Source organism: Equus asinus, chromosome 26 (genome assembly GCF_041296235.1).
Source record: "Equus asinus isolate D_3611 breed Donkey chromosome 26, EquAss-T2T_v2, whole genome shotgun sequence".
Lineage (NCBI taxonomy): Eukaryota > Metazoa > Chordata > Mammalia > Perissodactyla > Equidae > Equus > Equus asinus.
The window spans coordinates 38,750,021-38,777,608 of record NC_091815.1 but is presented as its reverse complement, the minus strand read 5'-3'; the positions used below and the strand labels follow the sequence as shown (position 1 = coordinate 38,777,608).

Genomic DNA, 27,588 nt, shown 5'->3' with positions numbered 1-27,588 from the left:
AATTTATCAGACAGTTATCCATGCAGGTCAAGAAATACCACAACAGGGCAATGACCGGCAAGGTAAACAGAAATCAAAGTGATCACAGACATTTCCATCCCTAACCTCCCCACACCACCCCCTCGACTACGTTCCCTTCAAATAAAATATCTTTTTTCTAAGTTTGGTCAGAATCCATTAATAAATACAATGACACTCATGAATGCTCCTACCTTTATTTCTCTCAATATACTCAAGATACAGACACTTCATTCATAACAGAGTTAAGTGACTTGTGCATGTTTACGTAAGCCACAGGCACAACCATGGCTAAAATAACGTCTGGCCCAGAAATTAGGACCACTGAGAAGGCTCATAGGAAGTTCACCACCACCTTGAAGATTCATAACTTTATTGGAGAAGGAATAACTCCAAGGGGATTCAGAAAATGAAGTCACGGGAAGAAGGTCTGTTATTTTCTGGGTCTTGATCACTCTCAATAGTCAGTTGTGGGTTGCTGTCTTTGATTTCTTTCAGTAGCTTGTGGATTCGAGCATCAGATTCATCTATCTTCAACCTGGGGGTACAATGGAAAAAAAATGTTTGTTGCTTCAAGGAGATTCATTCCAAACACCCAGGTGCCTGCAAATCTCATGCTTTAGGGATTTGCAGAGCAGGGGCCATCTTTGTTGATTATTCTATGCTGCAAAGTAGAGTTCCGTATTGACTTGGTAGGGAAAAAAGATATCAGGTTAACACTGTAATGGTATAAAGCCATTTTGGATGTAGTAGTTTTGGATGCTTGAATGGTCTTGGGTGATTATCAAATCATAGTTGGTGTGCAATATGGGATTGCACTATGCAATAGGGAATTGCAATATGGAATCTGTGATATAGCTCCATATTTGTAATACAGCTCCAGTTATATGATACCTACTCCACAACTCACTTTGACAACTTCTCCTACTACTTGGTGGACTCAGGATGAGACATACACACTTGAACCAAGTCAGTTGGATGAGCTTTTTATCCCCCTTGGCTATATGATACTAGCTAACTACCATGCTTTATTTGACCTACGTTGATAGACAGCAGCCTCATTTCTAGGATTCACCTTTTAGTAACCTTATTCAGCCACGTGCATGTGGAAATGGGGGTCAAGACAGGAGAGGGAATAATTAAAGCAAAATATGTATAAAAATAAGAGACTAAGGATATTAGCTGCCATGTTTCTTGCTGGCACTGTAGTCCTGGTTTTACTAGCATATTAGTTGATTTTTGTTCTGTTGCTCGAGACTCACAATACATCCATGCAACAAACTTTCAGTTATAAGATGAATAAGTTCTGGAGATCTAATGTACAGCCTAATGACAGTTAACAATACTGTATTATATACTTGAAATTTGCAGAGATCTTAAGTGTTCTCACCACACACACAAAAGCTAACTATGAGAGATGATGGGTGTATTAATTAGCTTGATTGTTGTAATCATTTCACAATGGCTATGTATATCAAAACAGCCAACAAAATAGCTTTGGCTAAAGTAAGAGCTAACTAGCTTCAAAATAGCTTAAACATGACCCTCCAAGGTCAAACATAAGTGTGTTTATTCACGATTGTCAGAGGTTGGTCATGGTCTACGGTAGAAGCACAAAACTAGTTCCTGCAGCAGATCTGTGTCTGGACAAAAGTGTTGAAGGAATCAGAAATGGAAGGTGCACACCAGAAGATATAAATGTGTTGCTCTGAGATTGAGGTGCGCCGTTAGGTTTCTTTCTCTGCAAGCAAGAGAAAATGACAATAGTTAACTTAAAAGAGCTTCTCAGAAGGATATGGGGTAGCTTATAGAATGAAAGAACAAAAATCCAAATTCTGAAATGGCAGGGCCAGGGGCTCCGTGACTTTCTAGGATCTATGATTCAGGAAGAAGCCGTCCTCCCCTTGAATCACTCATCCTGAAATTCAAAGACCAGTAAAGAACGTCTGACTGGCTGGTCTAAAGAAACAGCTCCAATGTTTTCTTTGTGGGGATTTTACCTCGAATGAAACTCACCAATATTATCTAAAGTGAGAGGGCTAACTCACAAGAAAGGGGTCAGGAAAAGAAAAAACTTTAGTGTCCACATATCTCTTCTTTTGATCATCAAGTTATCTTAGGGCCTGAGATTGATGTTAAATAAATATATAATCTGCTTCTTCTACATAATTATCGTTTTAAGCCATCAGTTGTCATGTTGCATCTGAGAATTTAAAGGAGTTTCCACACTGCTAGGAAGAGTTTTCTGGTTCTTTGTTGCCATGCTAGCAAGTAAGCAACAGAACTCAATGACAACTTGCTCCAATGAGCATGGAGATGAGAGCCAATTGGTGATAGCTTCCAGACTAGTCTGCTCACAGACTAATCTCATCAGACAGCAGGTTCATTCCAGAAAACATGTTTCTAAGGCTGACATCGACCTGCTAGACCTCTGTAACCAACACAGCCTGAAAACAGACTCTTTCCAAAAATATCATGGGAGAGCTGCAGTTTGATTTCCTTAACACGACTGTGGCTGGCTGCCATAACTCCTTCACTTAGAAAAGCTGCCAATCCAGCTTCTTGGTTTCAGGTTGAGTTTTAGACTCATCTTACCTGTCAAAGCAACAGAAGGAATCAATGGGTGGGCTACCTGGTGACAAAACATCAATGGATGACAGCTGAACGTAAGCCATAGATGTCGACAACAAATTCCTGTCATTTGTGCTTCTTCCAAACCTTCTATCATGGAAAGAACACTGTAGGGGTGTAGGAGGATCATACCTGAGTGTCTGGAGGGGGCAGCTTTGAAGTTTCAAGGCATCACACAGCACCTTAACTCCACTGTACCCCAAGGAATTCTGGCCCAGGTCCAGAGTGGTCAGGTTCTGGTTGCTGCTGAGGGCAGACGAGAGGTCTTCACAACTGAAAGGAGTGATGGCGCATCCCCACAACCTATAGGTGAAACACAAAAATTAATTCATTTATTCAAACAACGCTTATGGATACCATCCTATATGCCAGGCACACTCTTGGGTTTGAGGATCCAACAGTGAACAACACTTCTGCCCTCAGAGCTCATCTAGTAATAGGAAACAGATGCCATACCCAATAAACAGTGTGCCATAACCAATAAAGGTTATGAAGGGCAAGAGGTAAAGGGAGTAGCTAGGGGTGCCACTACAATGGTCAAGATGACCTGAGAGGGTGAAGAGAATTAATGATAGAGAGACCAGGGTAGAGGATTTCACAAAGGAACAGACTCAATATTTGAAAGGAAAAAGGAAGAAAAGATGACACATGACGGATTTTGTTCTGAGTAAATAAAATAATCTTTTTTTTGAGCTGCAGAAGCAGCAGCTTTAGGCAGGGAAAAAGAGCAACTCAGTTTTGGACAGACATCGAGATTCCGCCTATCTGAATTCCAAGGGGAAGTGTCAAGTTGGATGTTAGATGAGTGCAGTATCGAGGACAAAGCTTTCTTCCACCTGGAGTTGTCAAATGGGCAGAAGACAGACAAATAAGGGTCATACAAATGTTGACAATTCTTGCATATATATGCACACACATCCATACACACACACATATAGGAGAAGGGAATAGGTCATATATTTGCATTCACTCCAGGATTTAGAAGAGGCTAAATATAATACCAAGCATTGAGCATACCCCCTGGCACATTGTTGAATAACATGCATACGTATTTCATTATCATAACAAACTTTTCTGATGGACGCAACTAACTCTATTCCCTAGAATGTATAACTGAGATCATACAGTCAGGAAGTCATAGCTGGCTGGATAAAGGGCAGCCGTCCTTCCCTATGCCAGTAGTGCACTTGATTAAGGGAGCCCCCATCATCATTAACACTACCACTCTCCTGCAAACACGTACATACCATGGATGGTAACAACCAGTGGTCCTCTACCTGTGATTCCAAGGATTGCTCACTTGGCATCGTCACCATCACAAATTTCAGTCATGCCGGGAGCTTGAAAAATGTTGTCGTCTGGGTATTACATTTGGAGATCTTGATTTGAGTGGTCTGGAGTACAGCCGGGGCATAGGGATTTTCAAAGCTACCAGCATTTCTACAATGCAAGAGAGACTGACCTCTACTCCTCCGCTATACCTTCTTGTACTGTAGAGGCCAGAAAACCAGTTATCCTTTCAGAGTCCTTCACAGGTAGGGTTCCAGATTCAAGTGCATCTGACTGATGGAACCTAACTCACACGGCATTGTGAGACAGAACTGAGTTGAGGCCATTTATCTGCTCGTGGAGGCAGCCTTTTCTGGTTCAGCGTCTAATTCCTACCTCTCTGAAGCTGGGGAGCTGGGACATCAGTGGCTTCTTCTGGTTGCCTTGTGGCATTTCATCCTCAAAATTTTTCACTGCTGGCCTTTGGATGACCCAGACTAGAAGCTATTCCTTTAACCGTTGCAGTGAATTTTCTCCCCCAGCTTTATGGAGATATAATTGACAAATGAAAATTATATGTATTTGAGCTATAAACTGTGATGATTTAATATACATATACATTGTGAAATGATTACCACAATCAAGTTAATTAACACATCCATCACCTCACACAGTTACCATTTTTTATTTGTGGTGAGAACACTTGAGATCTACTCTTTTAGCAAATTTTCCTTATTTTTTGTTGTTGAAAAATAGAGGTTGCTGGAGTTTTTCTTTAATCTTTACTGAGATATAATTGACACATAAGATTGTGTGAATTCAAAGTGTGTTGAATTGATACGATTATATATTGTAAAATGATTGCCACCACACCATTAGTTAATACCTCCAACCCAACGCATAATTACCTTTTTTTTTTTTGTGGTGAGAAGATTTAATATCTATTCTTTTAGCAAGTAGATAACACAGTATTATTAACTATAATCACCATGCTGTACATTAGATCCCCAGAACTTGTTAATCTTCTATCTGGAACTTTGTTCCCTTTGGCCAGTGTCTCCCCATTTCCCCCATCTCCCAGGCCTTGGTAACCACCATTCTACTCTCTGCTTCTGTAAGTTCAGCTTTTTTAGATTCCACATATTGGTGATATCCTACAGCATTTGTCTTTCTCTGACTGTCTTATTTCACTTAGAATAATGCCATCAAGTTTTACCCATGTTGTCGCAAATAGAAGGATTTTCTTCTGTCTCATGGTTGAATAATATTCTCTTGTATGTGTATATCACATCTTCTTTATCCATTCATCTGTTGATGGATGCTTGGGTTGTTTCCATATCTTGACTACTGTAAATAACGCTGCAATGAACAGGGGAGTGCAGATATCTTTTTGAGATCCTGCTTTCATTTCCTTTGGATAAATACCCAGAAGTGGAATTGCTGGATCATATGGTGTTTCTACTTTCAATTTCTTGAGGAATTCCATACTGTTTCTCTTAGTGGTTGCACCAATTTTCCTTCTCACCAACAGTACACAACACCAACACTTGTTATCTCTTGTCTTTTTGACAATAACCATTCCAGCTGGTGTGAGGTGATATTTCACTGTGGTTTTGATTTGCATTTCCCTGATGATCAGTGATGCTGAGCACCTTTTCATGTACATTTTGGCCACTTGGTTATATACTTTAGAAAAAAGTCTTTTCAGGTCCTCTTCCCATTAATTTGATTTTTTTGCTATTTTTTTTTTTTAAGATTGGCAACAGTTGTTAGCTCAGGTGCCAATCTTCTTCTTTTTTTTTCCCTTGATTTTTCTCCCAGAATTCCCCCAGTACATAGTTGTATATTTTTAGTTGTGGGTTCTTCTAGTTGTGGCATGTGGGACACTGCCTCACCATGGCCTGATGAGCAGTGCCATGTCCGCGCCCAGGATGCGAACCAGTGAAACCTTGGGCTACTGAAGGCGGAGCGTATGAACTTAACCACTCGGCCACGGGGTCAGTCCCTATTTTTTTTGCTATTGAGTTGTGTAAATTCCTTATATATTTTGGGTATTAACTCCTTATCAGATATATGGTTTGAAAATATTTTCACCCATACCGTAGGTTGTCTTTTCATTTTTTGTTTCCTTTGGTATAAGAAGATATTTAGATTGATGAAATCCCACTTGTTTATTTTTGCTTTTGTTGCCTGTGCTTCTGGTTTCACTTCCAAAAAAATCATTGCCAAGGCCAACATCAAGGAGCTTTTGCCCTGTGTTTTCTTTCAGGAGTTCTAAGGTTTTAGGTCTTATGTTTAAGTACCTTAATCCATTTTGAGTTAATTTTTGTGTATGGTGTAAGGGTTCAATTACAATCTTTTGCATGTGGAGAGTTCTTTTCCATTTATTGAAGAGACTGTCTATACCCAGTGAGTATTCTTGATACCCTTACCAAAAAGTAGTTGACCATATAATGTGGGGGTTTATTTCTGGGCTCTCTATTCTGTTCCACTGGTCTGTTTGTCTGTTTCTATGCCAGTACCACACTGTTTTGATTACTATAGTTTTGTAATATAGTTTGAAGTCAGGAAGTGCGATGCCTCCAGCTTTGTTGTTTTTTGTCGGGGTTGATTTGGCTATTTGAGGTCTTTTGTGGTTCCCTAGGAATTTGGGGATCTTGAAAAAAAACTTTTTGAAAAATGCCATCCTAGTGGATTTTTAAAATACTCCACTGAATTTATTCCCATCCTTGGTATTAGAGCTGGAGAGATTTGCTCCAATAACATTTCATTTCAGATACATATTAAAGTTCAGAAAAACATAACTTACCATAGACATCTTAAATTACACAGTGGTTTCTTCAAAGCCTCGCACAGAAACTTAAGTCCAATAATTCCTATGTGATTCAGCCCCAGATCCAAGTGCATAAGGCTTGAATTTTGTTGGAGAAGCGTTGAGAGATGATTGCAGCCATCACTGGTTATGTTGCAGTACCATAGCCTAGAAATCAATCACGTGGAGAAAAAAAAACCTTGTTAGTCCCTCACTGGTGAGATGCACCAAAACCATGATCGTTGACCTCAAGCCACAGGTTTTAGATAAGCCTGGAGACATGGAAATGAAATCATGAGATGAGGCTGGCTCTCAGTTTGCAGCCAAGGGCACAGGGACCTCAGTCCTACAACCACAGAGAACCAAATTCTGCCAACAACCTGAACGAATAAATGAATGGATTCCTTCTTACAGTCTTCAGAAAGGACCACAGCCTTGCTGACACCTTGGTTTTATCCCAGTAAGATGTGTATTGGTCTTCTGACTTACGGAACTATAAAATTGTGTTAAGCCAATAAGTTTACATTAATTTGTTACAGCAGCAATAGAAGACCAACACAGCTGCCTTTTAATTTTCATGAGCTCTAAGTGATTATATAGGCCTTGGCTTCCACAAATGTCCCTGTGACATGGCCAGACCCTAGGGAGTGGTGGTCATGTGATGTATTTAGGGATATGGGACCACAGGCAGCCTCAGCACCCGTGTTCCCCAAGATGAGGACCATAGGACCTGGAGGGACAATAGGAATGGACAACAGATTTGAGGGTGACCCACATGGTCTGAGGGGAGCCAGCATACATGCCTATGGTTTGGTAGTTTGTAAATTTATCGAAACTTTGATGACTACGGGGTAATAGAGGAAGGCCCCAGCAAATTAAGTTTTGACAATTTAGCAAAATAGGGGCATAGATTTAAAAAACTGAGTTGAGGTTTAGAAAGGAAAGGACTTGACCTATGTTTCCTGAGATTCACACTGTCTACAGGGATGCCAGTTGGTGAGGTTCACTGTCTAAGTCTCAGTTTTCTTATCTGCAAACTGGGAGAGATGAGGGTTTTATAAGTCTGGGAGGATTCAATGAAATAATCTTGGCAAGACTTTAGTGTAGTGTCTGGCACATATTAGGGGCTTAATAGGTGTTGACCATCACTATTTTGTTTTTCTTTTTTGATGCCTTGGATGGCAGCAACTTCTAACGTAAATTGATGTGAATTTAGGGCTAGTGGCTGGGGAGCATCTTATTCCATAGGGAACCGTATATTATTTTAGTGTTTGGGGGCTTAGCCAGTGGGGAAAAGCCTTTCCTTTTACCTCTCTTCAACCATGAACTAAATACGTCATGAAATTTTAAGTGAGTGAGTGGTTTTCAGAGACTGGGTGCCTTAAGGCATATCCTAGATTAAAACTAGTTTATAGGAAAAGCAGACAATTACTAACCATCGAAGGCAATTTTGTAAGCAAGACCACCAGAGATTTTAACGCTGAATAGGATCTATGAATAGAAACCCTCAGTGAAGCCCCATTCCTTTCTAAAAATCTGTCCTATGATTTTAGTATTAACAGGAGGATTATACTGAGCTCGTTGGCGAATATTAACTCCACGCATACTGAAATACACGTAGAGTTTGTTACATAGTTCCCAGAACACACGTTAAAAATATCAAACCTGGAAACCAGCTACACCCCCCAAATGCCTATAGAATATTGACACCACTTCTTGTATTTGTTCTATCACCCTCTCCCAGGTCTCATCAGATCTAACCATCAGTATCACATTCGGTATATTCAGAGGGATTATTAAATGCTTGCAGCTGTCCTACTTGAATCCAGTATGTGTGCACACACACAGAGCCAGCAGGGACTTACACCAGGGTCTGTAGTTGACATTCGGGGTAACTCAAACCCTCACACAGAAGTTTCACCCCTCCATCTCCGAGAGCATTCTTTGCCAAGCACAGGTGTGTCAGCCTCTGGTTGACAATCAAAGCAGAAGACAGTTCCTTGCAAGAGGCTTCTGTAAGGTGACAGTTTTCTAACCTGCAAAAGCACCACACAAGTGGTAAGATGGTGAGAACCCAACTTTCTTGGTTGTTTGCAATTGCTAGAGTCTGCTCCTACAGCCTTTCTTGTTATGTGCTCAGTCATGTGCTAGTGTTTACAGTCATGAAGGACCAAGGATGAGAGAAGAATAAGATGAATGAGACATCTGCTTGGGACCAAAAATGGGAACCAAGTGTCAACATCCGTAAGATCTTCCAGACAAGTTGCCCAGAAAATCCAGGAGTTATCGTTGCTTTTCTCTATGTGGCCCCAGGTGAAAAAACGGAGATGCTCCAGGGAAGAGAGGAGACACTTACGACAACCTCTGCAGGAAGCACTTTGGGTGTCTCAGAGTCATGTACAGCAACTTGGCATCCTCATCCAGAAGCTCGTTTGCTGTGAGGTTCAGGCATGTGAGGGACTGGTTGATTTCGAGGGAGGAGGAGAGATCAGCCCATTGATGGGTGGTGGCAGAGCAAGATACCAAACTGCAGGAGAAATTGGAACAAGTCATTGTTGAGAACAAACAATGGAGAATCGTCTCTAGTTTCATCTCTCACTCCTCTCCATTATGCTACTCCCGGGACCAAATTATCTGGAGCAGTGGTTGCCAAAGTGTGGTCCCTGGACCAGCTGCATTGGCATCCTCTGGCAACCAGCTAGAAATGCAAATCCTCAGGAGCTCCAGATGTAGAGTCTAGTGATGTAGTTTGAAGGTGTCCTGCGATCACTTGGAAGATGTGTTAAATTCCTGGACCATACACCAAAAGTTTGATTCAGAAGATCCTGGTGAGACCCAGAAATTTGAATTTTAACAGGTTCCCAGGTGGTGCAGCCACTGCTGGTCTGGAGACCACATGTTGAGAACTACTTATTTAGAAATCCAGTCAATCAAGCCTAGCATGCAACATGGCACCCATATTCTATTCCTGGAGATAGAAGTTCTTATCATGAGAAAATGGAACTTCATGGAATATTATGTATATCATCTTGGCCTTTGGGGTGAGGTTTCTAAAACAACCCTGATTTTGCCATTTACTATATATGAAAATGTAGTCAAGTTACTTAACTTTGTTAAACCTCATTTCCATCTTTAAGTTGGAAATAAGTCATATCCTCACGTTGAGTGTTTAAAGTTGATAACTCACATGAAGCGCCAAGTGGGATATGTGCCACATAGCTAAAATTCAGCTAAAACACTTTCTTCTCTTAGAGTCTAAACAATAATTGGGGAACCAAAATTAACTAGCGATTGGGGCACGAAGTAGAATGTTAATTGCTTCCAATGAAATAAGCCAAACTCATATGGAGCCTACTCCTCCCATTTTTGGTGTTCACTGAGAAACAAATTAGTAACCCAAATCTTCAAATCACACAGTTTATTTTCCCCACATGCATCCCCACAGGAAGAAGAAAGGAAGGTCATTAGGAATTGTCGACAAGGATAGCAGCTACTATTGAATCCATATGTGCTCAGACTTGGTTTCATTCAATCCTCAAGTCCTTTGAGATGTGCGTTATTCCATTCAACTGGTGGAGAGGAGAGCTAAATAGTCCAAGATTGTATCAGTAGAGGCAGAGCCACAATTTGAGACCAACTGATCACCTTAAACTGTGTTCCTGTTAGTACTCAAATGTGGTCAAGTGAGGAGTGAGGATAATCATCACCAGAGCAACCATGAGGAGAATTTCCCAAGGGGAGATCTCTCAACCCAGAGGGAGTACAAGGAAAGGGAAAACCTGATGCTCCTGAAGTGTCCTTGCCTGGAAAGATGAGGCCAGTAGCTGGTATTCTGAATCACGATAGAGGAGAAACATGAACTATACACAAACTGTCTCTGATAGAAGATGATATCCAATTTCTGGGAGTTTCTTTGGATTCAGGGCTGTTATGTTTGGTTGTCCAGGTTGTTCATTGATCAACATAAGTGGAAACTAAACTCCAGCCCATTTTCTATTCTGGGACATGTGCCCTGAACAGTACTATTTCCAGCAGAGTAAGGGATTATTTTTTCTAATTTACACAGAATTGTTGTATAGGCTTGTGGCAGATCTGTTTATATGCTGAAGGTTTTCAGTGATGGTGAGATATACCTGAGATATTGTAGATGACATTTTGGGTGCCTCAAGACGCTACACAATGAGGGGAACATATCATCCTGGTCATTTCCTTGAAGTGTGAGATGCGTCAGAGTCTTGTGACCACCAAAAGTGATGCAGAAGTTTTGATAAGCATCAGCTGGGGAAATATTTTTGAGGCTAGGGAAAAGAAAACAAAGGTGAGATCTTGAGTTTCTATTTCTATAATGCATGTAAGTAGAAACATAGGACTGAGATATATTTAAACTTTACAGACTAATTTTTCATCTTTATTGAGGTATTACTGACAAGTAAAAACTGTATATATTTAAGGTGTATGACAATGTTTTGATATATGGTTACCTTGTGACATCATCGCCACAATCAAGTGAATTAACATGTCTATTACCTCACATATTTTTCTTTTTTTTCTTTTGGGTTAAGAACACTTAAGATCAACTCTGCAAATTTGAAGTGCACACTACAGTGTTGTTAACTGTAGTCACATTGCCCTACATTAGGTCTCCAGACCTTGTTCATCTTGCATAAGTGAAACTTTGTACCGCTTGGCCAACACCTCACCTCAGAAACTATTAGAAGCCCCAATCTCTAGTCATCTCAGACTTTCACAGAAGCGAAGTTGGTCATCAACAGTTGTTTCAGACAAAAGCTGTTCTTCTATGGCTTTTTGTGAAAAATAAGGAAGGGTGGTAACTCTCTTCCCTAAAGTGTCACCCATGGACACATTTCACTGGCACTATTTCCTGCTGAATGCTTTGACTCTAAGGAATGCTCTTGCATTTAGAGTGGGGATCACATGTATTCCTAAGTGGGCAAGAGCTCTTATTTCTCTACGTTGAGAAAGAAGAGATATCTGCAGTTTGAGAAGGTCTCCTTGAAATAAAAACTCACTTAGCTGATGAATCGTGTTTATTCTTCTCCCCGCATTCCAACTTACTCAAATTTAAGCTTGCAGGTCTTTCTCAGCACACTATCCACATAAACGAGCCTCAGGTCCAGGAAGACTCTGACATACTGTCTTACATGGCAAAAGCACACTCTGTTCTGAATATAAGCATTTAAGTTATGTAAATTACCTTTTTCTGGTGTTTCTTAGCCTCAGCTTTTCTTTCCAACTTTATTCAACTACATATTATTTTTAAAATCATATCCAAACAGACACATATCCAGCCCAAGTGAATTTTAATGCTCAGTTCTCAGGCCTGTCTTGGCACATTGCTACCATTTCTACGTAAGTGGTGCCCAGTCAGGGGTGATTTTGTACCCCCTGGGGACACTTGGCAATGTCTGAGACGTTTTTGGTTCTCACATCTGGGGGTGTGTGGCTGCTACTGGCATCAGAAGGTAAAGGCCAGGGATGCCCCTAAACATCCTACAATGCACAGGTCAGGCACCCCTCCAACAAAGAAATATACAGCCCAAAATGTCAGCACAGGTTGAGAAATCCTGCTCTACGCAAGCCCTATGTTTGTCATAATAGTATTAAAACTGCCTCCAGGATCTTCATTTTCTTCGTGGTGCTTTGTAGACATCCAAACCATATTTCACATTGTATGAAAATCACTTTATAAAAAAAATAGAATGGTAGTTGCCAGGGGCTAGGCAGAAAGTGTCATGGGGAATTATTGTTTAATGGGGACAAAGTTTCAGTTTTGCAAGATGAAAAGAGTGATGGAGATGGATGGTGGTGATGGTTGTACAACAATGTGAATGTACTTAAATATGTCAATGAAAATGGTTAAGATGGTAAGTTTTATGTTATGCATATTTTTCAAACAATAAAAAATTGGAAAAATTACTTTATGTGATTCTCTCAGTAGACAAATTTAAGGACTGGACCATTTCAGTTCCTTGTGTTGAGCACCTGGTTGGAGTCTGGAACAGGAATTCAAATATTGCTCCAGTATTAAAAACGTCAGCAGCTTTGTCATGCCCTTGGGGTTTTAATCCAGGGGTTAGCTTCTACTTACACCACTTTCTGGAGATTACAGGTAGCAGAGGCAATTTTTTCACAAAGAATCTTCACTGATGAGGTACTAAGAAAGCTCTGACTGATGTCCAGAAATATCAGATTCTTGTTGGAACCAAATATGGAACAAAGACCCATCCAGAAAGGAAGTACATGTTCATCATTCTGGAACCTACAGGGAAGAGACAAAGGAGGGAATTTACCAAATATTGCTGGAGAGAAAACTAACATTTGTCCCTCATCATGAAGGTATTTAGAGTTCTTATGGGCATACACCCCTAATAAATAAGTTTAACTTTAAACATTGGATGATTTACTCACTTAGCACCACTATCAGAAAACTCATTTCCCAAGTCATATCACTGGAGAAAGAACTTAAACTTCCTCCACAACAGTCTAATGAAAGGGTTAGAATAAGTTAAAATTCTAAGCATATCGGGGCTGGCCCCGTGGCCGAGTGGTTAAGTTCGCGCGCTCCGCTGCAGGCGGCCCAGTGTTTCGTTAGTTTGAATCCTGGGCGCGGACATGGCACTGCTCATCAGACCACCCTGAGGCAGCGTCCCACATGCCACAACTAGAAGAACCCACAACGAAGAATACACAACTATGTACCGGGGGGCTTTGGGGAGAAAAAGGAAAAAATAAAAAAATCTTTAAAAAAAAAATTCTAAGCATGTCATCGGTAAAACATTGAGAGCAGTATACATCATCGGTATACCTCCTGCCTTGAGTGTTAAGTTGGCAGAATGAAAGTTCTCACGAGGGATAATACTGACTTTAAGCAGGAGGGGACAGGAGACTCTGTCCTCTTCCTAATGGAGCATGGAGTGAGGCTGAAGATAGGCAGAGCTAGTAGAGTAAAAAAAAAAAAAAAAAATCAGAGTTCTTACCTCTCAACCTGAGTGTCTGATTCCGATGCAGTATCATTCTCCAGGAATACTCCCTTTTCTACCTGCAGTGAAATTTTCTGCAAGTTTCGACAGTGCTGGAGGCAGAATGATGCATGTATGATGTCCATTTTATTTTTCAAATGCAAGGACGTTTCCTTGATGTGGGCCATTGCATCCTTTACAAGCTGCTCCTCTTGAGATTCGTAAAGACAGTACAAAACCTCCTGCATTTCTGTCACTGATAAGGGTTTATTCTCAGTGGACTTCACTCTGCATTCGAGTAATTCCTGCTTGATCTTCAATGACACTTGGCAGCCAAAAGTTGTCTCCAGCTCCCTGGCTCTCTTTTCATTCAATAGGCCAAATAAGAAGTACCCCATGTGGGTCAGGCTGGGGTTCTTGAGTCTTTCTTCCTTGGAGAGCAGCTTCTGCACACCCCCAATGTCCCACCTGCAGCTATCCCCATCTTCCTCCTCCTCTCTCTCCAGAACATAGAACAAGGCAGCAAGAAACTGCTGGATGCTGAGGTGGATGAAGGAGTAGCAGCCCTCACAGTCTTTGCCCTTCTGGAGGATATTCTTGTCCAGGAAAGGATGGAAGTCAGACTCCTTTACCCCAAGTCTCTCGAGGTCTTCTCCATCAAACATAGATGTCTGTGTCCATATGCCCTCAGCAGCCAGGAGACACAGAGCTGTCACTGGAACTTGGAGGAATGGACCGGGGCAGCTGCCAGGAGGTGATGTGAATTGGCTGCAGAGGAAATGCAGGAACAGTGATGTGATGGTTTGGCAAGTTGGGGCGGGGTCTTCTCCCTTCTCCATCTGCAGTTTCATACAGGTGCAGACGATCCAGCACACAGCAGGAGCTGAGCCCAGGTGGAATAAAGCTGCATTGCTCTTCATCAAGTCAAAAGCTCTCAGTGCTTGGACCTCCTCTTCAAAGTGTTTCAAGAAATAGGCCTTTCTGTCCAGCTCTAAGAACCCCTCTATTTCTATGAAGAGTGGCTGTTCAACCAAGAGCCGGAGCTCTCTCAGAGTCCCAGGTCGAGTAGTGATCAGCAAAGTGGCCTTGGGTAATATTTTTCTCTTCAGCAAACTCCCCAAGAGGACAGGCACTGGCTTCTGCTTCTGCCAGTCACAACACATGTCATGGATGAGTGCCCCCGAGGGGACTCTCAGCTCATCGAAACCATCGATGATGAACAGGACTTTCTGAGCTTGGGCGAAGATCTCCGGAACGGCATCCTGCAAATCTGGCCAGTTCTTAGATATCAGCTCTGCAAAAGTGCACGCCCCCTTGTGGTTGAGTTCCTTACAGCTGAGATAGAAGGCAGCATTAAATGTTTCTGCAAGGTTGTCCTGTGTCCAGTCCAGCATCAACTTCTTTGCCAGTGTGGTTTTCCCAATGCCTGCAGGACCATGTAGCACCACCGTGTGTGGAAATGGCCCTGTAAGCATTTTAGGATTACAGAATGGGATCAGAGTCTCATATCTCTGGGTGACAATATGGACGTTTTCACTGGCTCCAGGCCAAAAGTTCTTCTCCCAAATTTGACAGAACTTCTTCTTCATTATACTTCTATATTTATCTTGTTTACCTTCAGTGATATGAGGTAGGAAATAGACAGGATAGAGTCGGTTATTCAATAGGAAAAAAATACTTTAAGTAGGAAAGGAAAAAAAGAAGTGAGGTTTATGAAGAATCAGCTGACAGCAAACTCACTCCAGGAAGATATGATACAGACCTGGATTTTCTCCTTCCAACCCTTCTTTTGCTTCTCCTGAGTTTGTGATGTCCTCTTTCTGTACTGGTGTAAGCTCTGCATAATACAAATTAAAGTGAGCTTGACGCAAAAATAGGTGTACTTCTTTTATCAGAAATATGATGTGAAAGCAGGCTCTGAGGTGTCCAAGAATCTAATCTGAGTTCTTTGACCACAATATGTGCTGGGAAGTGCAATGGCTGGGTTTATAGAGATGAACAGAGCAAATGACTCCTGAAATCAAGTTACATGTCTCTATCCTATAGAGTCATCACAAGAAGTACTTGCTCTATCTAAACTCAAATGATTTATCGAAACTACTTGTCTATCTTTTCCACTGGACTAGAACAAGCACCAGGAGGTCAGGGCATAGATCTTCACCATAATAGTCTCAACACATTACAGTCACCCAAGTGTTTGAGTAAACAAGTAGTGGAGTGCCAACTGTCTGGAATACCAGACAACTCTAAGTATCTACCCAAGATAAATAAAAATATGTCTACACAAAGACTTGCACATGAACGCTCATGGCAGCATCATTCAAGACAGTCAAAAAGTAGAAACAATTCAGTGTCTATCCATTGATGAATGGGCAACCCAAATGCGGTATATCCATACAATGAAATATTATTCAGTATTAAAAAGGAATGAATTCATGATACATGCAACAACATGGATGAACCTCAAAAACAATACGCTAAGTGAAAGAAGACAGACACAAAGACCACGTATGTCCAGAAAAGGCAAATCTAGAGGACAAAGTAGATTAATGATTTCCTGGAAGTGGGGGACAGAGATCAGGGAGTGACTACATATGAACGTGAGGGATCTTTTGGGAAGTGTTGTAAAATTGATAGTGGTGATAGTTACAAAACTCTGTAAATTTACTAAAAGTTATTAACAGTACACTTAAAATGAGTGAAGTTTATAATACATAAATTGTACTTCAACAAAACCATTTAAAAAATACTACCAGGAAGACTTGAGAGAAAGACTAATGTTAAACTAACCATAACATCAGTCAAGGCGAGTCACCTACCTACAACAGGTCTCAATTTTCTCATCTGTGAGTTGATATTGTTAAAGTCGTCTGAGTATCTGAAATTGAAAAATCTAAGAGAAACTCTATACAATGTACTCCTAATTTTTAAGAACTAGTTTCATATGAAGTTCTATGAACTGAATTCTCTCCAATGTTCATTTTCCCCCTTTATTCTTACATAAAGGAGGAAGGCATTCTCTATGAGACAATTGGTGATTATTAAGTAGTGGAGAAAATGAGGTTTTAGAGAGATGGAATTCCCAAAAGGAGTGGGAGAGCACAGCAAGGAAGAGTATGCTCCACTTAGCTTTCTCCAACAGTGGATGTTCTAAGACCAACCTGGCTCCTCCTTTTCTTTTAAATGCTGTTGTATTTCTTCCAGGTTTTCACGTTTTGATTCCTGAGTCCATGTGATCCCTGAAGAAAAGAGGACATTATGGGTTTGTCACTGTGCTAGTATTGAACCTTCTGTTTAGGAGAGAGTAGGACATCAAGACAGTTCAAGTTCAACAATTGGGTCTCAATATTTAAGCCCAGATTACACAAATAGGATGTTAACGAGGTACTGCAGATAAAATTAAAGTGTGTCAGGCCATGATCCCAGGCTCACATGCCTTTTCTGGCAAGTGAATTCCTATGAAGTTCAGAACACATGGTGAGAGAAATGGATGCATAAACACAATCACTCTTTCCTAAGGGCATCAGAAAGATTTCATGGATCAATTCCCTGGTTTCTGATGAGGTAGATGAAGTTACATTGTCTTGGGAAGGAATAGAGGAACAGAGTGGAGTCGTAATGGGAGAAGAAATATTTCAAGCTCAACATTGGATAATGAAGAGGTGAGTCTGTGGAACTTCTGAAAAGATATCCAGGAGGCAACTGGATATGAGCACCTGAAGTTCAGGGAAAATGCCGGTCTGAAGATATCTTTTGGAAAGTCTTCAGGATATAAATAGCCGGTAAGACTCCAAGTGATATCAACCAGGAGCAGTGTGCTGAGTGAAAAAAAATGGCCAACCAGTCATCCATTTTGAAGATTAGGTGAGAGAAGAGGGGCTCTGAAAGAATTGAGGAAAAATGATCATAGGCAAGTAACAGAATACAAGAAGCAATGTCATGTTGCCAAGAGTAAGGTTTTAAACAAAGAACTCTCCAGTGCTAGTTCACTCAGAACATTTGATTGAATATCAGCCTCGTGGCAGGTGCTATTCCTTAAAGCTTTGTCAAATGTCACATCTACTAGACCACCAATTTATGTTTGACATTTAGGTCATCATTGTAGGACATTTATGTATTGTAGGACATCATTGTAGGATGTCATTGTAGGGTATTTGTGTATTTACATATTGACAGATGTAGTCAGATCCTCTGGGGTTTAGGTGAATGGTGGTGGCTTCACTTTTCAAACCACCCCCCAGTCTACTACTGCCTTGAGCCCGAGTCATATTTTTAAGGATATTGGTGATGTCAAGAGAAGAGAATGTTGGAAAATCACTAACTCAAAAATCTTTTTGACCAGGATTAACAAACTTGTTTTTCCCCTGCAGAGGGCTAGATAGTAAATATTTTTTGCTTTGTGGCCATACTGTCTGTTGTAACTACTAATCTCTGCCTTGTAGGGCGAAAGCAGTCATAGGTATTATAAAAGCAAGTAAGTATGCTGTGTGCAAATAAAACTTTGTGTTTACTGAAATTTGAATTTTGTATGATTTTCATAGGCATAAAATATTCTTTTGTTTTTTCCCAACCATTTAAAAAATGTGAAAACCATTTTTAGCTTGTGGGGTTACAAACACACGTGGCAGGCTACATTTGGTTTGGGAGCCACGGTTTGCTAACACTTGACTTAGATTAAAATCCAGCTTATCCAGATTCCAAGGGAAAGCTCATTTTCTTTCCCACATTTGCATGTATTTACTGATGTCTAGTATAAATACTGCCTCATTTTAGCTTTATTTATCTTACTACTGCCCACCTGGATGACAGCAGAGATAGGGACTTAAATTTCTTTGCATTCCTAGTGCTCAGCACCATATCTTGTGTAATTAAAACCAGTCCTTGGATTCCAAAGTCTCATATGAAAAAAAAGGCTGTAAATGAAGTAACTTACCTAATGATGGAGGCTTATTTTCCTGAAGTGACTTCAAAGCTGCTTCTGAAAAAGGAGAAAGTGGAAGAAATTTTCACTTTTCAGAGCCAAGACCTTTGTAGGTGTACAACTCTGAGTTTCTTCATGCTATTTTCAAATTTGTAATCTCCAGAGGCCAGCTAGGGGCTAAAACCCTCACCTGTCCATGGAAGACAGGGAAAAGAAAGCTAAAAACTGACCCCTGGCTGGAATAAAACTGGCAATTAAAAAAATCATAGGATAGGAAGTAGAGATGTTTTAAATATCCTTGTTGAGGAGCAAAAGACAGAGAAAAAGAACTCTGTAGAGCAGTGCTCTCCAAGACAAATATAATGCCTGCTGCAAAAGTAAGCTGCCTATGTCATTAAAAATTTTCTAGTAAGCACATTATAAAGGTAAAAAAAAAGGTGAAACTATTTTTCATAAGTTTTCAGTAACTATCTCAAATGTTATCACTCCAATGTGTAATCAATACAAGAGTTATTGATGAGATAGTAATACAACAATGCAGTTAAAAGCTAGTGCCTATTTTAGTCTTATGGCACACCTGAATTCAAACAAGCCACGTTTCAAAAGCTCATAGCCACATGCAGCTAGTGTATTGGCAGCAGAGCCCTAGACGACATTCTAAAACCTTGGAAGCACATTGGCATCATTTGGGAAGCCTTTAAGAATCCCATGGCCAGGCGGCATACAGATCAGTTAGCTAAATCAGTATCTCCAGTGAGAGGTCCTGGATGTCAGTGCCTTTAAAGCTGCCCAGGAGATTCCCAAGAACAGCAAAGTTGAGAACCACTGGCCTAAAACATGCTTCTCCACTTGGTGATTTTGCTCCCAAGGGGACATTTGGTCATGTCTACAGACATTTTTGGTTGTCACAGTGGAGGGAGTGTGCTGCTAGCATCTAATGGGTAGAGGTGCTGGGATGCTGCTAAATATCCTGCAGTGCACAGGATGCCCCTTCCCTACCAAATAAGGATCATCCAGCCCCAAGTGTTATTAGTGCTGCTGAACTAAAGGAAGGAAGGAGTTTGAATGTGTATGTGTGTGTGTGTGTGTGTGTGTGTGAGAGAGAGAGAGAGAGAGAAAGGGAGAGAGGGAGATGTTTACAGACATAGTATATGGGGAAAGGAAACTTGATAAGTGGGAATTGAAAACAAAACAGAGGGTCTATAATAATTTAACATCTTGGAGGACATACGAAAGAATGGGATCGTGAATACATTTCAGAAACTGTCCTGGGGGCTGGCCCTGTGGCCGAGTGGTTAAGTTCGCGCACTCTGCTGCAGGCGGCCCAGTGTTTCCTTGGTTTGAATCCTGGGCGCGGACATGGCATTGCTCATCAAACCACGCTGAGGCAGCGTCCCACATGCCACAACTAGAAGGACCCACAACGAAGAATATACAACTATGTACCGGGGAGCTTTGGGGAGAAAAAGGAAAAAAATACAATCTTTGAAAAAAAAAAAAAAAAAAAAAAGAAACTGTCCTGAACAGGAGAAGGGATGCATGGTGAGGAGGACAGGGTAGATATACAACACTTGGAAGGAGCAGAAGTAGCTAGAATATAAGAACCAGGAAAGACACCACTGGACTTTATGAGGATCTAGCATTTGTGTTCAGGACAGGTGGCTTCTCCAAGGCTCAATGTATTTCTGTGTTTCTAAAACCATGGAGAGCTTTCCTCCCAGGACACAGTGTGGACTTGTTTCTGCTTACCCTTGAGTTCATCCTTTGCTCTCTCAGACAGGTCTGTTCGGTTCATTTTGTCAAAGACCTGGATGGTCACCATCTCTACCCAGTTTCTGGGACATCGGTTGGTGAGAATTTCTGCCAGTTGCTTCCCACTGGCCTCTTCTACCTCTGTCTGGGGGATGTGCTGTAACTCATCTTGCAGGGAAAGGGTCCTCAACAAGGACTTGAACTGGCTCAACTCATCCTGGTCTAGCCGTTCCAGAAGAGGCTGCAAGTTGAAATCCAGCTGTCCAGAAGTTACCATCTTGTCCTATACGTGGGATCTGAGCTTTCAACATTAAAGAAGAATTAAGGAAGAAATGGAAAGAGACAGTGAATCCCTACTCCTATCTCAAATGTTGGCTGCCTCTGTGCCAGTAACTGGGCTATTCTCACTGCCTAACTTGCTACTTTAAGAACAAACTCTCCAACAGAGGTAAAACTCACACAGAACTCTCTTACTTCTTGGCTCGACATAGCAGTTCCCATTTTGAGAGTCTAGGGCCTTTTTGAGAATATGAAAATCTCTGAGGGTAGGTAGGAAGCCCGTGCTGATGGATCTCCCGGACCTAGCAGATCATCTGTTAGTTTTCAGTAAATTTGATGGACAAATGAGCTAATGACAACCATGACTTTAGCTCTCAGGAATGACTTGATGTGTAGCTATCTCAGGATGTTTATGGAGCTTGAGTACTAGACAAGGATCTTGAGTTGAAAATATCTGAACAGATACTCACTATACGGTTGAGTAGTACACTTTCCCAATTCACTGTTGCTTAAAAAGAGTCATTTCCTGACCTCAACAGACGTAGATCTGAAATCCTATTCACTTAACAGTTGAGTATTTGAGCCAAGGGTCCTAAGCCTGAATTTCCAGTTGTAAAAACAAGTATGCCATCACTCACCTCATTAGGTGGGTGTGGGCATTCCTTTATTCAAATAAAAGGTCCCATTGGATGCCAGGAACAATTTTAGAACTAAAGTGATAGCTGTAAAGATGGGTCAGAACCCTGCCCAGTTGGGGTTTTTACTCAATTTGACTACACATATGGGGTGGGAGGAGAGGAAACATTTCATAAATGAATGCAAACAGAAGCAGGTGACATAAAAATATGAAGATAATGATATAGGGAAGTAGGATGAGGGTTATTTTACCTCATGTGGCCATGGACATTTTCTCAGAGGAAATATCATTTCAACTGAAAACATGAAGAGTGGGAGCCACCAGTTGTGGGCATTCATGGGGGATAAAAATTCTGAGCAGAGTGGACAACCAATATCAAGGCCTGGGGCTGAAATGAGTTCAGTGTGTTTGAGGCAAAGAACATAAGGTGTGTATTGGCTGGAGCAGATGGACACAAAATGCTATTCACACCCAAGGATCAGCCATCCTATCAAGGTGGCAGTTGCAGGTAAAATTAGGATTTTTGATTTGACTCTAAGTGCAGCTCTAAGGTTTCCAGCAGGGATACCACACGATCTGATCCATATCAGAAGCACTTTCTCATGCTGCTTCGGGAGAATGGAGACTCACACCAAGGAGCTGGTAAAGAAAAATTTCTCAGGACACTCATTGAAGAAGGTAAAGAAGATGTTATTCGAGAGGAACTACTACAACAGGGGGTTTGAAGTAGGGTAGAGGGATGGAACTCAACCACGAATACAATAAGAACAAGTGGAGATTGATAGCCAAGGAGCAGGGTTAGGGTCAGTGGATGGAAAACTACTAAGAGGAAACATCAAGGCTAGGGGGATTCTTGCCAAATCGACTCAACAGGATTCTTGCTGAGGGCAGGCCAGGTGATCAGCTATCACCCTGGGGGATGAGGAATTTGATCCGATATTGATCATGATCTGATACCAATGGTAGAGGATTTGTGCTAAACTGACTCAACAGGACTCTTGCTCAAACTGGACTATGTGGGCCAAGGAGAGAGCCCAAGGATGAGGTCTAGTGAAAAGAGGACTCAGAGCACTGGTTCAAGTTTGGTCAAGGAGAGTCTTTGTCAGTACCTACTTAGGATCTGAATTCTTCCAGGTGAGAGTGGGCTCAGGGACACCTTGATAGTCTCTGTGAGGTGCCATGCCCTGCAATCAGCCCTTTAGGCTTGCCTTATTTCATCCTTACAGTATTCCAGGTGCTATACTCTCCAGGATCAGATATTGATCCTGAGGTACCAGAGAAGTTAGACAGATCATCTAAGTTTATGTGGCCACAAAGTGGCAGAACTGGGCTCTGAAGCAGGTAAAATAAATAGCTCCAGAGTCCATGTTTCAGCTGATCACTGTGCTATCATGGCTGTTTGATCTCGGGCATAGTCATGGAGAACTAATTCAGGTTACATCTTCAGAGAGAAATCAATAATTTGTGATTGATTGGACATGGAGGGAGTGAGAACGCAATAAGCCTCCATTTGAGCCCGGTTCCTTACTCCTCTGGCTGCTTCCCACATACCCTTCACAGTGAGGAAGGGGTTGGGTTTAGGGTTAGGGTCAAGAACAGTCCCCTCTGCTGTGTGTCTGAGGTGCACGCCCACTCTACTTGATTTTTGTCACCAGCTCCATCACAAAACCATGTTTCAGCCAAGGGTGGGCATGGGACATTGCTGCCCAATGAAGTTAGCCAAAGTCTTTTTGGTGGGGGTTTTGACAATGTTGTTGCTGTCTTGATAAAAAGGGGCAGAAACAGCTGTGTACCCTTTGACCTTTCACCCTGCCTGGTAAGCAGAGATGATACTTGCAATCTTAAAGGTAAAAGGCCCTGCTCAGGGCAGCAGAGCTGCAAGAGGGACGCTGGACCCTGTGGGGGTTAGGCTGCTGCACCAGAGTATACTCCAGACATGGATTGAGGGATAAAGTCAGCTGAAGCTTCCTTATATCTGAAACCTCAGGTGTGAACATCCTACCCTAAGAACAGGAGGCTCATCCCAACTTCCACACTCCCCAAGCCTGCTGGACTGCATACCTCATAATTCTGTTTGCACTGGGCTTTGAAACAAATCCTGTGGACCACCCAACATGTAAGCATATACATTGTTTTCATTTTTCCTAAAATTCACATAACGAAATTAACCATTAACCATTTTAAGTTCAGTGGCATTTAGTGCACTCACAATGTTGTGCAACTGTCACCTCTGTCTAGTTCCAGACATTTTCAGCACCCCAAAAGGAAATCTCATACCTATTAAGCAGTCACTCCCCCTCCTCCCCTCTCCCAGCACCTGACAACCACCAGTCTGCTTCCCGTCTCTATGGAGTTCCCTATTCTGGAAGTTTCGCATAAATGGAGTCTCACATTATATACGAAAGCTAACTCAAAATGGACCAAAGACTTAAATGTAAGAGGAAAAACCGAACGTTCGAAGGTATTCATGAGCCGCCTAAAGTTTTATGCAGGCTTAAGAGAAAGGACATTTCCTCACAAGTGTGTCTTCTCATATTAACAGAGGCAGCTGTGCTTCTCCCTTCCTCCCTCAAAAGGCAAAGAACCTCTGTGCAGGATCCTCAATACCCTCATTTTTTTCTAGTTTGCAGAGTCTCTTTTGGTCCTATGATCTCCTCAAATTTGTCTTCAGGTCACATTTACCAGCAGATTTCATATTTCTTCCCTTTTTAAAAGAAATGATGGTGACTACTCCTTCCCCAGTGCCATTTATACACCAATCAGGTGTTCAGTGTACAATTTAGCCCTTGTTGAAAGGGTCGAATGAGGTCATTGTGTAAAGATGATCCTCTAAAACATGGAGAAGGGAAATTTAGAGAGGTTAAGTGATTGCCAATTTTTATCCATATGTTGTTTTGAGCCAATATTGTAATCAAAGCAGTCTTATTCCAGGACCTGTGATCTCAATTCCTCTGCTAATTGATTCAAATAGATACCATCCCAACATCCCCAGTAATCATATGGAAAAATAAGGACAATTCAGAAGAGAAAATTCAACTGATTAAACACAGAATAAAGTATTCTGCTAAACTAGAAGGCAAATTAAGTAAAACTTGTCAAAACCTAATGAGTTTTCAAGGCCGGTAATCATTATCCGATACACATTGTATGATTACAGTGGAAAATAGAAAAATTATACATGTAACATGATTCCAATTGCGTCAATGAAAAGAATCTTACATGGAAATAGTATATAAACATCCAAAAGTTCTGTGATTGCATTTACATTGCAATGCAGTGGAAGATTCTTATTACTAGTCTTGAGCTTTCTGTCTTTAATTAGCATATATTTTATTTGTATGAGGACATATTTAATAGAACAATGATTCAGCTACATTATGGAGAACTGTCAGAGAAAGACCAAAAAATATCCTTTGTATTTAGAAGCTAGATTGCAGAGGATAGAAACATGCCTGAGATGTCTTGAGTTGGAGGCATGGGCCTAGAATGCTACTTCTAGGAACTTGGCTAAAAAGAGAAACAGGAGATGAGACACCAGCTTCAGGAAAAATGAGAGACTGGATACCAGCCACACACGGCAACACATTAACCCATTGACTAGCAAGGGTCCCTTCACCCTTGATAGCGTGAGATGTTTACACACAAAACATGTTATTCTATGTTGTTCTATTTGGGCAAAGTTAATCCAATTTACGTTCATGTTTCAGTGACCTTAGGAAGCTGAGGTTCAGCGAGAGAAAAAAAAGCTGTTCAAAGTTAGGGAAGGAGTCATCTGCGGAGGCTCCCTTCCAAGATTGTTTCCACATTTGCACAGAGGGGAGGTTAACTTGAAACCTCGGTAACCCTTTGAAGGCATGACACCCAAACATTCCAAGAAAGAGAGAAGGAATTCTCATTCCAGAGATTTAACAATTGAATGAAGAAATAGATAAATGAAGTAAAGAAGCAGGGATGTTACTCACCTCTCCAGCACCAGGACCTGCTCCCTGACGGTGTGTGCCATAGGTATAGAAAGCCTCCTATAAAAGAGTTTCCCCTTCTTCCCAAGCTCTGTGATTGGCCCTTGGGACCCAATCCCATTGCTGAGAAATTCCTGCATCCACCATGATGACTAACAGGTGGAGACCGTTTCCTCAACCTGAGTGTCGTGTTCTTCCTAGACTAGCTGTTCTCAACCTTGGCTCATCTACCTCTGGCATCATTCCAAAGTATCAATGCTCAGAGATTCTGATTTATAGGTCAGATTGGGGCTGCCCAGGCGCTGGGGTTCTTTAAAGATTCCCAGATGATTGTAATTGCAGCCAAGCTTGGGAACCACTGCTTAGAACCTTCAGCTGTGATTAGCTACTGCCTCATGTCATACCAGGTACGTTAAAATCCATCCACATTTCATGTTAAATACAAGTGATGCATTAAATACAAGAGGTACATCTGGAGCCACGTTCATCAGTTTTACACTGACAATATTAACTTTTGTAGATATATAAGTAACACTTCAAAATTTTGGATTTTGAAGTTTCCCTGTTTTAGAACCAATATATCTATGTCCACATCTCTTTCCCTCCTCTTCGGATGCTCAAACTTGAAGAGTCTTTAGACCAACACAGTATACTATACAATAAATTGAATACAGTAAAATAATACAATAAGCATGTACTATAAGTCACATATGTAATTCTAAATTTTCTCATAGGTACATTAAACAAGTAAAAAGAACAAAGTAAAATTAATTTTTACAATATATTGAATCCAATATATCTAAGATATTTCAACATGTAGTCAATATAAAAATAATTCAGATATTTTACATTCAACGTTTCGTACTAAGGCTCAAAATCTGGTCTGTACTTCACACTTACAAAAATCTGGTCTGTATTTCACATTTCATTTAGATTAGCCAAATTTCTGGTATTTGATAGCCAGATGTCGCTCGGGGCTACCATATGGGTTAAGTCTAGACCCAAGGACAGGAAAGTGCTCTTTGGCTTTAAAAGGGAGGAGAGTCAAGGGATGCAAAGGGCTGGTCTCCTGGCATGGGGCTGTTTCTTTGAGACTCTTGATATGGAGTCCCCCAGTAAGAGGGAGATGAGCCATGAGCCCTCAGACCTGAGAATCAACCCACCAAGAGCTGCTGTTCAGGTCACGGTACTCAGAGAAGGTTGGTCATCCCTCCAAACCTTTCTAGGCTGTGCAAACTTGGTCAAGTTCCTAACCTCTGTGCCTCAGTTTCTTTATTTGTAAGATGGGAATGAGAATAGCACCTGCCTCACAGGACTAGACTATTTTCAATGACTTACCACTTGTAATGGATTTAAACAGTATGTGGAAGAAAGGAACTGTTATCAATTTCCGTTTGAAGATAAACATTTTGCCACATGCCTCAGAGGAGATGAGATGTTGGCAAACATCCTGCTGAAAGAAAAGTAAGTAAACTAAAGAGAAGGAAAGCAGACAAGTTTACTCTTATTTACTCAGGGATGTTAGGAGAAAGATATATTGGCCTGGGATGACTGGGGTATCCTCAACAGAACAAGGGGAACAAAGAATGAATTTGAGAGGAAATGTTCAAAGGCTCTGCTTTCAGGTCAGTGTTTCATAAACTCAGGAATCTTCAACTTCAAAGACATTTTTATTTATGTTTTCATGTTGGTAATGACACAACACATCATCTATGCAGTAGGTATGTTGGGGTCATCTGGTTGACTGCCTTATACCCAAGGACTGGGAAGCAACATTCGTCCACACTGGGAGTCTTGGGAAAATGCTTTCTGTTAAAAGAAATCGGTACATGGATCACACATGACAATATTTGCTCTTGAGAGTAAAGATGCTCCTTACCCTAGGAGTGTGTGGTTTACAAGGGAAATTGAGATGGCTCGTCCAGTGTTCAAAGCTTATATCCCTCACATGAAACCAGAGTGGCAACCCACTGAAAGATATTATAACTGGGTTTGGGTTGGCAAACTTTAATTTTCCTGGAAGAAGAGCTTTCTTTACATAGAACCCCAAATGTTCTATGTCCGAAACATACTTTTGTGAAGTGGGCATTCCCTTTACCTTAAATCTAGAAGAGGAAATATGTGATCTTCTTCCTGTGCACACTCTGAAACACTGAGAGCAGAGGCCGTTCCACACAGGTGCCAGGGAAGCCATATTAGTAATGTTATACATAGTAATCATTTTAATGACTAAATATTTTAGCTCTTATAGACTGAGAATTAGCCATCCTTCAAAAAAATGTTTTTCGGGTTCTTATGTAAATTTTCATAGACATGCAAAAATGAGGCAA

General features: G+C 41.1%; 1 protein-coding gene across 1 annotated transcript; it reads right to left on the bottom strand.

The window, feature by feature from the left end:
• Positions 1-200: 200 nt before the first annotated feature.
• NLRP2 (NLR family pyrin domain containing 2) lies at positions 201-20,790 on the bottom strand. The gene is made up of 12 exons (XM_044759950.2): positions 20,381-20,790; positions 18,644-18,688; positions 16,872-16,949; positions 15,473-15,547; positions 13,729-15,325; positions 12,840-13,010; positions 10,864-11,028; positions 9,087-9,257; positions 8,596-8,766; positions 6,728-6,898; positions 2,782-2,952; positions 201-556 (listed from the first exon to the last, which is right to left on the bottom strand). Exons 1-12 carry the CDS (start codon positions 20,658-20,660, stop codon positions 421-423), a joined length of 3,231 nt encoding a protein of 1,076 aa, XP_044615885.1. The 5' UTR covers positions 20,661-20,790; the 3' UTR covers positions 201-420.
• Between the last annotated feature and the right edge of the window lie 6,798 nt (positions 20,791-27,588).